The sequence below is a fragment of the Urocitellus parryii genome, chromosome 11, assembly GCF_045843805.1.
Source record: "Urocitellus parryii isolate mUroPar1 chromosome 11, mUroPar1.hap1, whole genome shotgun sequence".
NCBI lineage: Eukaryota > Metazoa > Chordata > Mammalia > Rodentia > Sciuridae > Urocitellus > Urocitellus parryii.
The window spans coordinates 16,589,264-16,602,454 of NC_135541.1; the positions used below are offsets into that span (position 1 = coordinate 16,589,264).

A 13,191-nucleotide genomic window follows, 5' to 3' on the forward strand; every position below is an offset into this window, starting at 1 on the left:
TAGAAAATAAAAACTTTATTTTTTTCAAGTTTATAAGATAGTTCCCATTACATATAACATTATGATCAAGGATTCTACAGCCACGAATGCCCGCAGTCACATAAATACATCCAATCCAATCAATGCCTTTCCAGTTAAAAGAGGCATCTGAAGTCCAGAAAGTCATGTTTGGAGTAGAGGTCGTCCTAAATGGGATGGCTCCTGTCAGTGCATTAGGAAGCAGCCACGGAGCCTTGCTTGCTAGAGCTGACTCAGAGCAGAGGAAGGGACAGACGGCCCGTTTTCAGGGTTGGGATACAACTCAATTTTCCCTCTTGTGGTTAAGATGTTCTACAATCTCAGAATTCTGAGATTTGGCTTCTATAGTGTATATATACCTGGGGAGTTCTAACTTTCAGCTGAAAAAGGAAACCAATTTAGTGGTAAGAAATAAACGCTTGCTGAAGGAGGGGCCCTAATTATTCCTTGCAGAGGAGTAAGGAGAGGCAGGCCCCAAGGTCACCTCTTGCTGGCCTAGGCATGGCTCTCCCAAGAAGAGGGGGTCAGGCTCTGCCCTGTACTCCTCTGTCAGTCAGTGGCACTGACACCATTCAAGGTAGCGAGCATCTAGAAGCTCCATGTGCTGCAGCTCGAGTCTGCTAACCAGATCTACTTGGAGCTGTGGAGTTTGTATAAACTGCGAACAAGCTGTGGCAAGAGTCTCTTGGGACATTAGCTTTGTCCCCCAACTTATGGAGCAGAAGACAGGCACACCCCAAATCAAACAAAAGCCCAAATAGGCATCTAAAATCTGCAGCAGGTGTCCATTCTTCTGGACACTACCAGCTGCTCCAGGGGCAATGGACAGGGTGACGCTAAGGCACGATCAGTTTTACATTCGAAAGTCAAGCCACCTCTTATCCCGGGGCACACCAACACCTCCAGAGTCATTAATTAACAGTCCTCACCGTAAGATGTCCAGACCACTTTACAGAGCCACAGTGCCTGGCTGGGGGAGGACTCCTCATCTGGCTAATTTTATGTGCACTTTTTCCAGTGAAGAGGGCTTCCCCTTGATGAAAGGACTCAGCCTCCTTTGGCCTCAGCTTCCAACTGAGCTCTTGATATTACCCACTTATTTTCCTTTCCAGGGCTTTGTGCCAAGGAAGAGAAGACGGTAAGAAGGGCAATGTTCCTTGGACAATTTCTCTGTGGAAATAGATAAGTTCCTGCTTTATGTCTGCTCACTGAATGAGGGTAGAAGCCACCAGAAAAGTCTAGAGGCTCCTCTCACCTCTTGGTCACACTCAAGTTCCTTTTGGAAAGAGCTAAGCAGGGGCAGTCAGACCAAGAGGAAAAAGTTCATTAAAAAAAAGAGTCCAAGTCATATTCTAAAATAAATAGCCTGCCACAGGTGGGAAAAAGAAACATTTGTGTGTTACCTGTATGTGAGTGGGTGCCATTGTGCAGCCTCATAATCCTGAAGCAAAGCACAGCACAGCACAGCACAGCACAGCAGGTGGTCTTTCTCCAGGGGAAGAAACCAAGAGCTAAACTGGCAATGTGGGGAGGGTCTGAGGCATTAAAGTAAAACCCACTCTAGAATTTTCTGAGATGGACCATCAAGCAAGGCAGAGCAGCAGGTGGCCAGCTGTGCTGAACACACAGACCCAGAAGGTCTGCCTCAGACTCCATCTCCCTCCTTCCACACCAATCTGGAAACAAGCCCAAGGTGGCCAAGTGACAGAATAGACTTCAGCTCCTTTCTCAAAACTTCCTTTCTAAACTCTGATTTATGAAGCATTGTCCATCAGTTCTGAAGAAATGTGTGTGCCAGCCTTGCTGTTGCTCTCTGGGTGACCTGGCACTCTTTGTGCTACTGTATCTCTAGAAATGGGTGCAGAGCATCTCTGGGGATAAGCAATTACAGTTGGGGTTGGTCAAGAAACTCCTCCAGAGGACCAAGGCTGCTTCTTTGAGGTGCTTATATAACCACCTCTTTCAGTTCTAGCAGAAGTTTCTCACATCTGAATAGGTACCCAAGTTGGTCCTGGAGGGATGGGGCATCCAATAAACATGGATGGGCTAGAAGGCTGGGACTAGGGCCTGGATCCTCACAATTCCCAAGAGGCAGGCTGAGAAATGCTCCTGCATTTGGCCCAGTCTTTGGGCCAGCACCCTCATTTAAATCAGGAAAGTCTTTCTGATCTCTTGGCTTCCCATTTTAGAATGGGATTTGAGAAATAGGGCATTCCATGGGAAACTGGGTTTGATTACAGAAATATGATCTCTAGTTCCCGGCAGAGATCTGGGTACATATATGCCTGGGACACCCTGCATGTGGCTGAAGAGCTTCCTTCAAGAAGTAGTTATAAGCCTGTTCTTAGACTTGATTTGAATTGAATCCAGTGGGCAGGGACTGGCTGGAGATGCACTGAGGTGGATGTGAAGTGCAGAAGGCAGGAAGGGGTCAGAGCCCAGCATCTGTTGACTAACACAGAAGAGGCTGCAGGCTGAGCATCTGTGGGAAAAGGTGCTTCTCTGCAGAAGGAATAGGTGGAATCTTCCTGTCTCAAGAGCCAAAATTCCAATAAGCCTGAGTCCTTTCTCTCCAGTCTGGAGGCTAAGCTTCTTGGGATATAGCCTTTGAATTAAGTTGAAGGCTTAGGATTTATTCCCTAAGGGAAAGAGATTCCAGGGTAGTGCCACATGGTTAAAAAGGAAGAGAGACTGGCAAGGGGGTTGAGGCTTGCAGGATGGGAAATGCCAAAGTCCAGTGCTCCACAGATGGAAAGAAACCATCCTGGAGAACAGACCACTGGAGCAGCCAAGGAGGTGGTGTCGACACAGAGAGGTATTTTTGATATTTCAATTACTGTTTTCATGAAAAAATTACATGTCCCTTTCTTGCTAGAAAAAGAAAAGGGGGAGGGGGAATCCTGCTTCAGAGACCAGACCCTTACCTATAAAAATAACATACACATTCACTGGAAAGAAGTTCTACAGCTAAGAAGGTCCTAAAGACTGCAAGAGATGTTCTTAAAAAACTCTGCTGCATTTATCCTATCACAAGAGCAGTTCTCTGTCTGGTCATGGACTAAGAGTACAACTCTGCCCCCCAAATTTCCTTTTTTTCCCCCATTCTTTGAAACAAAATAGAAGAAATGTAAGTACTGTAGCTGCAGTAGTCAGTCCACTGTGCTCTTATCCAACTGTCCCCTGTATCTGTACAAGGATAAACACAGAGCTGCAGCTCACTCGTAGCAAAAATTGCAGTTGTTGGTTCTGATTGTGTTCTCGCCAGCATTCCATGGAGAGAGAAAAAGAGAAAGAGGGAGGGAGAGAAGGATGGGAAGGAAGTTCCCAGTTGGTTCTGGCCTCTGGCTCCCTTCAGGAATGAAAAAGGAGCTCATGAGGAAGACTCCTCATTTCAGTTCTTAGAGAAAATCAAGCTCCAAAGCCTGGTGAAGGGACACTAGGTCTCCATGATTTGTGATCCTCCAGAAAGGCATATTGTGCTGGAAGAGAGAGAGGACAACTGGTTAACTCAACTTCTTTAGGGAGCTTCTACTTACCCATACACCTTTCTCCACAGCCCTTTCTCTGAGGTGCTTGGTAACTAATTACCCTGACCCATCTCATAGGGCTGCCATAAGGGTGAATTAAGTCATGTGTACAAGGACCCTGTACATTATAGGATATTTTACACATGGGAGGAATTTTTATCAGGCTTGAGTAGTAACTGTGTTTTCATGCTCCAACTATTATATGAGGTCTTCAGGATCATATAAAATAACCCAGATAAATTAGAATTAATATAAGACTACATTATCAAGACAATTTTCTACAAATTTTAGATCTATAGGGCCCAAATATTGTCCATGTCCAAGAAGCAGAATCTATAGATCCAGGAAATAACAGTCCCATATCACGTAGTCAGAATCATGTCAAGAATATTGTGTGCTGTTCTAGAAGTCAAAAACTCAAAGGAGGACTTAGATACACCCGAGTACTGGAAACCATGAACCATGAAGTTGAAGGCAATTATTTTTACTGATCGTCTTATTCAAATGGGTTCCATGTTCCTCAGAACACTGAGGTCCTAGAACACAGTTCTTTTGACATGGCAGTTTTTTTCAGGTCAGTGGCTCATGTGTGGTATTTAAAAGGCTATAGTAGCCGGTGCATGTAATCCCAGTGGCTTGGGAGGCAGAGGCAGGAGGATAGGGAGTTCAAAGCCAGCCTCAGCAAAAGCGAGGCACTATGCAACTCACTGAGTCCCTGTCTCTAAATAAAAATACAAAATAGGGCTGGGGATGTGGCTCAGTGGTTGAGTGTCCCTGAGTTCAATCCCTAGTACCAAAAAAACCAAACCAAACCAAACCAAAACAAAATAAAAAAATGCTACAGCATACAGAAAAGGAAGCAGACTTGTTATGCTACACTCAGGAATGCCAGGCTAGGACCAGTGTGTGAAACTTAAGAGAGAAATTTTTGTCAAATGGAAGGAGGAACACCCTAACTTCACTCTTGGGTACTTATTCACGCAGGGCCGGAGTTCTCTGTCAGAGAGGCTGTGGTAAAGATCCTTCACAAGGAGGAGGCTGAATTGGATAAAGCACTAAGGCATTTTTCAGCAGGTATATCTAATTTTATTTCATTCTTTAAAAAAAATACTTATTTTTTTGTTTTATATGGATACAATATCTTTATTTTATTTTTATGTGGTGCTGAGGATAGAATCCAGTGTCTCACATGTGTCTACCACTTGAACCACAACCCTAGCCCTTATTTTATTCATTTTTGTGGTGCTGGTGATGAACTCAGGGCCTCGTGAGTGCTGGGCAAGCACTCTAACACTGAGCTACATCCCTAGCTCCTAATGGGTACATTTTATGGTAGATGATTACAGACGTGAGCTTAGAGATGTTGGCTCTGCTAATGACTCTTTTTTCTCCCCAACTTTGTTCTACAGACTGAGAAGTACTGACACTTTCATTCAGTATTGCCTTCTGCAAAGAGGGTAACAAGAAGTACTTTAGAATCAAAGCTTCAGTGACTATATATGTGAAAAAGAAAAGTAGTAAATGAAAACATAATGAAGCAGGTGGCATAAGCTTGTAATCCTAATGACTTAAGAAACCAAGGCAGGAGGATCACAATTTAAGACCAGCCTAGGTGACTTAGTGAGACTCTGTCTCAAAATTAAAAATACAAAAGGATGAGGATGTAGCTCAGTGGCAGAGCACCACTTGGTTCAATCCCCAGTACGGGAAAAACAAAAACAAGAAACAAAGGAAAAGAGAAGGGATGACATGAGTTGGGACCTGTACAGCGATGGGGTTACCATTAGAACAAACTTTCTGGGGCTTAAAAGCAGGAAGGACTTTCTCTACAAAAACAACTCCAAACTGATTGAGCTGTTTTTGTTGTTTGTTTGTTTTCTGAAATTCTGAAGCCCGAAAAAGTCAGAATGATTTGCCTTCTTGCAATTAAGTCTGATGCTCTTGAGAAGGTGTTGCCTTCTTAGATGAAGACAAAAGATGGGGCCCATATCTCAGGTTTAATGATGGGAAATACCTGTAACAGGTCTGGAAGCTTTTAAGATTTTTGAGTTGGCAGGGAGGAGGGGGTAGAGGATTTACCAATTTAGAGGGAAAACTCCATTTAAGGAAAAAAAACTATCGTCTTTCTCTTTCTTTAGAAGAAGATGGGAGAGGAAGAGAAGATGTTGAGAGCCACAGCCGAAGGGGCCCCAGCAAACTTTCCAGACTGCCAGCTGATGATCGGCTAATACAAAATAGATTGCTAAGATATTGTAGTTTCTTTAAAAAACATTTTTTGGTTGTAGGTGAACAAAATATCTTTATTTATTTATTTCCTGTGGTGCTGAGGATTGAACCCAGTGCCTCACATGTGCCAGGCAAGTGCTCTACCAATGAGACACAACCCCAGCCCCAATTTTGTAGTTTTTACCATTTTCCTAATTGCTCCATACACAACCAGACCTTTTTTAAAAAATCAGTTACCTGTTTGGCGGCAATTTCTTCATCTCGTCCATCCCCAATCACTACATATGTGACTTTCTTTCCAAATCTTGACACAATTCTCTCAAAGCAACTCTCCTTACCTGAATGAAAAATGGAAATTTCCTATTAGGACATTTTTCTCCTATCTTCTTTTCAGTACCAGGGTTTGCTGCTACATTCACCTGTCAGCGCTTAACAGACTAAGTGGCACTATAGTTTGTTTGGTGGGAGTTAGGGGTGGAAGCCAGAGATCCAGTAGGCCCCTCTGTCCAAAGACTGAGAAACTGTGTCATTACAACAACAACAACAACAACTTATTTTAGGCTTTACATTGACGGTGAAGTTCCTAAGATCTTAATGTAAAGGATTTTCTAAAAATGGGAAGAGATGGGCCTAGGCTGTGTGACTGCTCTGAATCAGCTTTCTTCCTGAGTACACTTCATATATCTCCTGTATTTTATACAAAATACCTTTCTATTATTTCTTCACTTAATTCTCAAAATAATCTAGTGAGATACCATTCCTTACTTTTCAGATAATCATGGGACTTTATAGGTTTGGTGACTTGTTCCAGATTACAAACAAGGTAGTAGCTAGAATTGGGATTTGAAACCCAATTGCCATTATTATGCCACAACGAATAATTTTTTTTTTTTTAAATTTTGAGACAGGGTCTTGCTAAATTGCTGAGGCTGGCCTCAAACTTGTGATCCTCCTATCTCAGCCTCCTCTGCTGCTTGGATTACATGGTAATTTAATTTTGAATGATTCTGATAATAAATAAAAGTGAAACCATAAGGTCCTGATTTATTTAGAAATAAATTACAGATAAAGAAAGTCATTTCCTTCCAATTCTTCATTTTCAGAAATGGTCTTGGTCATAGGTCTTATGGGAGGAGAGTGAGAGTAAAACAGAAAAAAGTGACCAAGTAATATGGCAACTGCATTTGCTACATCTGGAATTTCCTCACTTACTATACTTTTTGGCTGCAACTGAGATATTGCATCACTAAAACTGATCTTGGGAAATAAGTGACAGAAATCTACTGCAGACAGTTCTTTTTTTTTTAATGTCTTTTTTTTTAGTTGTAGGTGGACACAATATCATTATTTTATGTGGTGGTGAGGATGGAACCCAGTGTCTCACACATGCCAGACAAATGCTCTAACACTGAGCCACAACTCCAGCCCTACTGCAGACAATTCTAAGGAAAACTGCAGTGTATCAAAATGCAAATTTCACACCAAGTGACATTGTGGACACCTTCTCAAGCCCTATTTCCTGCAGCTGGCTAGAAGATAGGACACACCTTACATGCCCACAGAATGGCAGGATCTGTGGGTCATCTCACATCCAGTGCAACAGAACACTTGGCGATCAGAACATGCTTCTGCACAGGGCCCAGTCTCTGGCACACACTACACAAGAAATGTTTGTTGGCTCTGTGGTGAATGCAAAAATGAATACTTGTATTTCGTGAAAGAATAAACAGCCTAACAATATTTTTAAAAAATGCAAATTTCATCTGGAACCTGACACCTAAAACCTGCACACGATGACATTGTGAGAAAGATACTTTCTGGGTGTAAATAAAAGGAAATCAAATCCCTTCTTGCTCTTTGTTTGTTTTGTTTTGTTTTTGTGGTGCTAGGGATTGAATCCATGGCCATTTGCATGTGAGGCAAACTCCTTACCAACTAAGCTAAATCCCCAGCCCCTTCCTTCTTATTCTTTCTTTAGCCTTTTTTAAAAAAAATATTCATTTATTTTTAGTTGTAGTTGAACACAATACCTTTGTTTTCATTTATTTTTATGTGATGCTGAGGATCAAATCCAGAGCCTTGCACATGCTAGGTGAGCATTGTACTGCTGAGCCACAACCCCAGCCCTCTTTAGCATCTATTGTATTTTATTTCCCTGCTTCTGCCTGCTTCAGTTAAGTAAGGTCCTAACTTTGCTTCCTTCTTCATCCTGCTCCATTAATCTCATTTTTTGTTCTTGCCAGATGCAAAAGTACTTTGCACCAGGGTTCCTGTGAAAAGATAAAGGTGCTGCCTCCTCAAGATATCTGACTGTTATCTGCTGGAAAATGATTGTAATACATAACAAAGGCTGACCTAGAAAGACTATATATCTCTATACTTAGAAGTCCTGCTTGATCATCTGAGCATATACAAGCCAATGTGGCACCTAAAAATAGATGGATGGTCTCCTGAACCAGACTCTAATCCACTCTGGGTTTCAGTCTTTATAACACAAGGCTTGTTTTAGAGCACTCAGGTGCTTTCAGTGCTAATATTTCATAATAGCACAGTCTTACCTTACATTCTGAGGAAGCATTCAAATGTTGTTTGCTGAGAAAATGCATATTAATCTCAAACATAATTGAGTGTAGGGCTGTAGTCCATGTATTGAACCCTGATTTAGTTGAAACATTAAATAATTGAACTAATAATGAATACTTATTACATTCAAGGTGCTGAAGAGAGCCATTACACCTTTAAAGATTAAGCCAAGTCTCCAAACCCACAGTCTAATGTGATCTGTCTATAGAAAAGACTTGAGTCTGATTTCAGACTTTCTTCCAAGACCTAGCAAAATGAACCTCATATTTAAGGTTGAGGACCCAAAGACATTCTCACTGTCATGGAATGCACTGATTAAGGATGAAATGTGTGTAAATGAATGTCCCCTCTAAAAGGACTAAGAGACTAAGAGAGTTATTAGTTCAAATAAGCAAGCTACACACATTAAAAAAAAAAAAAAAAAAAAGGACTCCAATGAAGTTGGTAAAATACTTGTATTACATTCTCAGAACAATCCTGGGCTTTTCTGTCCAGGAGGAAAGAGGCTAGTCAGTTTAACAAAAGTCTAGCAACTGAACGTGGTGAACTGCAAGATCAACCAAACCTTTGGAGAATATTAGTTCCTGGGTTTTCTCTATCAAAATCACTGATATTTCCAGAAATGATTCCGAGAATTCTCTATGGTGTCTAAGATCACAGAATGAAAATCATAATTTTCAAATTATTTCAGAGGAACTGAAAAATATCTCCTTGCTCCCATTTCACTGTGGAGGAAGCCTCAAAACTCTCACTGCAGTCCCCATGGCATCAGATCCCACTGCAGCTCTGCAGGTTAGCTGTGAGTGAACTGAGACTGAGGAAATTCACCAAACAAGCACAATTACTGTAAGAGAATAAAATCATTTCCAGTAGTTTGATGAGCCTGGGGGTACCAGTACTCGGTATAATGAGGACCACAGAAAATCTACCTCTCAGGTGTGGGAAGCTCATAATGAGTGCTCTGGGTTCTTATGAAGTGCACAGTCAAGTAGCAGCAACAGTGGCTGTATCTGAAGGGAGCTTTCAGGTCCATTTCCCCTCTACCCAGTCCCTTGTAAACAGAATATTCAACCACATGAAAAAGTATGGAGAATAAACAACCATATCAAAAACAAAGTAGTAGGTAGTAACTAACTAAGCTACCTACTAATAACTCAGTTTTGTCAAATCTCAACACTTCAACAACACCTGTAATCCTAGTGAGTTGGGAGGATGAGACAGGAGGATCGCAAGTTTAGGCCAGCTTCAGATCTTAGCGAGACCTTCAGTAACTCAGCAAGACCCTGTCTCAAAAAAATAAAAAGGACTGGTGGTAAAGTGCCCTTGGGTTCAATCTCCAGTACTAAAAAACAAAAGCCAGGCATGGTGGTGCAAGCCTATAATTCCAGTGACTCAGGAGGCTGAGGCAGGAGGACCACACATTCCAGGTCAGCCTCAGCAACTCAGTGAGATTCTGTTTCAAAAAGGACTGGGATAAAGCTAAATGGTAAAATGCCCCTGGATTCAATCTCCAGTATCAAAAACAAAAACAAACAAAAAGCTCTTAACATTTCACTACTGCTTTAGATTAGAACAATAAGATATTACAGATTTACTTGGAATTTACTATGTACCCCTAAAAGTGCAGACATTTTAAAACCTTCATATAAATATTAAACATATTCTATGTTAACTGCAATGTGTTTTTTTGTGTTCAACACATTTTCACCCTACTCCTTCCACACTTCACAGGTGTTATTGAAATTATAATTTAGTTTATTCACTAAACTCTGGGTACTGAATCTAGAGCCTCACTTGTGCTAGGCCAGGGGTCTACCACTGAGCTACATCTCCAACCCTTGTACATTTACTTTTTTGTTTTTTGGGTACTGGGGATTGAACTCAGGGGCACTCTACCACTGAGCCACATAACCAGCCCTATTTTGTACTTTACTTAGAGACAGGGTCTCACTGAATTGCTTAGCACCTTGCTTTTGTTAAGGCTGGCTTTGAACTCTCAATCCTCCATCTCAATGTCTTGAGCAGCTGGGATTACAGGCTCTTAGTTCATTTACTTTTAACTACAAAATAGTATTTTATTGTTTGAATATTTCCATTTACCTATTTTCTGTTCATGGACAGGTTCAAAATTAATTACTTTCTATTATAAATAATCCTTGCACATGTCTTATTATGCATGTGAGATTATGCAAGTGTAAGGGTTAGAAAACTTTTTTTGCAAAGAGTCAGGATAGATATTTCAAGCTTTGTGGGTCATATGTCTCTGTTACACCTATTCAACTCTGCTTGCAGTGTGAAAGCAGTTATATATGTGAAACTGCATAGTCATAAGGTCATGCACATCTCAAGATGCTTTTTATGGATTTGCAGGAGTTCTTTATGGATTCTGTGTGCAAACTGTCAATAAATGTTTTACAAATATCTTCTCTCTCAGTCTGTGACTCTCAATGTATAAAAAATTAAAAGCTTCATGGAATCAAACTGTTCTTTTTTTTTCTTTTTATGCCTCTTGACTTTTGTAAAAGACATTAAAGATACTCTTCTATATTTCCTTCTGAAAAATTAAAAAGTTTTGCTTTTCATGCTAAATTTTTTGGCATTAGAGATTGAGCCCAGAGGCACTTAACCGCTGAGCCACATCCCTAACCCTTTTTTGTTTTTCAATTTTGATACAGGTTCTCACTAAGTTGTTTGGGGCCTCAAATTCCTAAATTCCTGAGGTTGGCTTTGAACTTGGGATCCTCCTGCCTCAGTCTCCCGAGTGACTGGGATTACAGGTGTGAGCTCATGTTAAATTTTAATCTACCTGGAATTTAATTTATTCTTTCTCAGCCTCCATTACCATAACATGGTCCAAGCCAGTCATGATCATAGGTTGAATTACTCTAGTAACCTCCTAACTTGTCTCCTAACTTGTCTGCCTCAAGACCCCACACATCAGCCAAGACTAATCTGTTGAAAGTTCAAGTCCAATCATGTCACTCTTCTCAAAACCTTACAACAGGGGCTGGGGTTGTGGCTCAGTGGTAGAGCGCTCGCCTAGCACATGCGAGGCCCTGGTTCAATCCTCAGCACCACATAAAAATAAAAATAAACATATTGTGCTCAACTATAAAATAAATATTTAAAAAAACCTTACAACAACATTTCTTTTTTTTTAAATACTTTTTTTTTAGATAGATAGAAACAATATTTTTATTTACTAATTTTTCTGTGGTGCTGAGGATCAAACCCAGGGCCTCACACGTGTGATGCAAGCGCTCTCCCACTGAGCTACAACCCCAGCCTCTTATAACAGTATTTCATTTAATAAGGCCCTACAGAACTCCCCCCACCCTCCAACTTCTCTGACCTATTTCTTACTATTCTTTTCTCCCTTGCACTTCTTTGAAAATGCCTCCAACCTTTCCACTTTTCATTTCCTCTTCTTGGTTGGCTGTTCTCTGGAAAACTGCTAAAGGCTCACTCTCTCATCTTGTTTAGGTCTTTGTTCAAAAGATATCTACCAGTAGACAGAGGCTTTCCCTAGTCCTATTTAAAATATGATCCTAGAGGGGAGGGGGGATAGTAGAGGATAGGAAAGGCAACAGAACACAACAGACACTAGTATGGCAGTATGTAAAAAAGTGGATGTGTAACCGATGTGATTCTGCAATCTGTATACGGGGTAAAAATGGGAGTTCATAACCCACTTGAATCAAATGTATGAAATATGATATTCTCATTTTATGCGAGAAAACTGACTATATCAAGAAAAAAGACGATTTGCCTATAGTAAAAGCTAGTAACTGGGGGAACTAGACTTAAATCCTAGTCCTTCGGGCTAGGGATGTGGCTCAAGCGGTAGCACGCTCGCCTGGCATGCGTGCGGCCCAGGTTCGATCCTCAGCACCACATACAAACAAAGATGTTGTGTCTGCCGAAAACTAAAAAATAAATATTAAAAAAAAAATCCTAGTCCTTCCTTTTTAAAAAACTGTGGTAAATATGTGCAACACAGTGAGAACCCATCTCTCTCTCTCTCTCTCTTTTTTTTTTTAGCTGTAGATGGACACAATATCTTTATTTATTTATCTTTATGTGGTGCTGAGGATTGAACCCAGTGCCTCACATGTGCTAGGCAAGCACTCTATCACTGAGCCATAATGCCAGCTGGAGAACCCATCTCTTAAAAAAAAAAAGTATAACCTAAAATTTCTCCCTGGGTTCAATCCTCAGTATTGCCAAAAAACAAAAACACCATAAAATTTACTAATTTAATCTTTAAAATTTTTTTAGATTGTGGTACAAAAACACATAAAATCCTCCACTCAGCATTTTTTAAATGTAGTGTTGGTGCATATTGTTGTGCAACAGACCTCCAGAAGTTTCCATCATGCAAAACTAAAATTCTAACCCATTAGACAACAACTCCCTATTTCCTTCCAATCCCTAGTACCAATGTTCTACTTTGTTTCTAAGAGTTTTACTACTCTAGGTATCACATATAAATGGAATCAATATTTTCTTTTTGTGACTGTCTTATTTTACTTAGCAAGGTTTATCTATGTTGCAGTGTGTGACAGAATTCCTTTTACTTTTAGGCTGAGTAATAGTTCAATTATGACAGTGACAACACATTTTGCTTATCTATTCATCCACTGATGGGACACCTGGTTTGCTGCTTTTTCTTGGCTATTATAAATACTCCTGTTATAAAAATGGGTATGTAGGGCTGGGGATATGGCTCAAGCAGTAACGCGCTCGCCTGGCATGCGTGGGGCACTGGGTTCGATCCTCAGCACCACATAAAAATAAAGATGTTGTGTCCACCTAAAACTAAAAAATAAATATTAAA

At 40.7% G+C, this 13,191-nt stretch overlaps 1 protein-coding gene across 3 annotated transcripts in view; it reads right to left on the reverse strand.

Moving 5' to 3' along the window:
- Eya3 (EYA transcriptional coactivator and phosphatase 3) overlaps positions 1 to 13,191 on the reverse strand; it is a 101,490-nt gene continuing 88,299 nt past the window's right edge. For all 3 annotated transcript variants that reach the window (XM_026391642.2, XM_026391640.2, XM_026391641.2), the window contains 2 exons: positions 6,009 to 6,109; positions 1 to 3,497 (listed from right to left, as the gene is read on the reverse strand). In XM_026391642.2, coding sequence (XP_026247427.1) covers positions 3,417 to 3,497; positions 6,009 to 6,109 — 182 coding nt within the window. In that variant the 3' untranslated portion in view covers positions 1 to 3,416. The remainder of the gene's footprint in view (positions 3,498 to 6,008; positions 6,110 to 13,191) is intronic.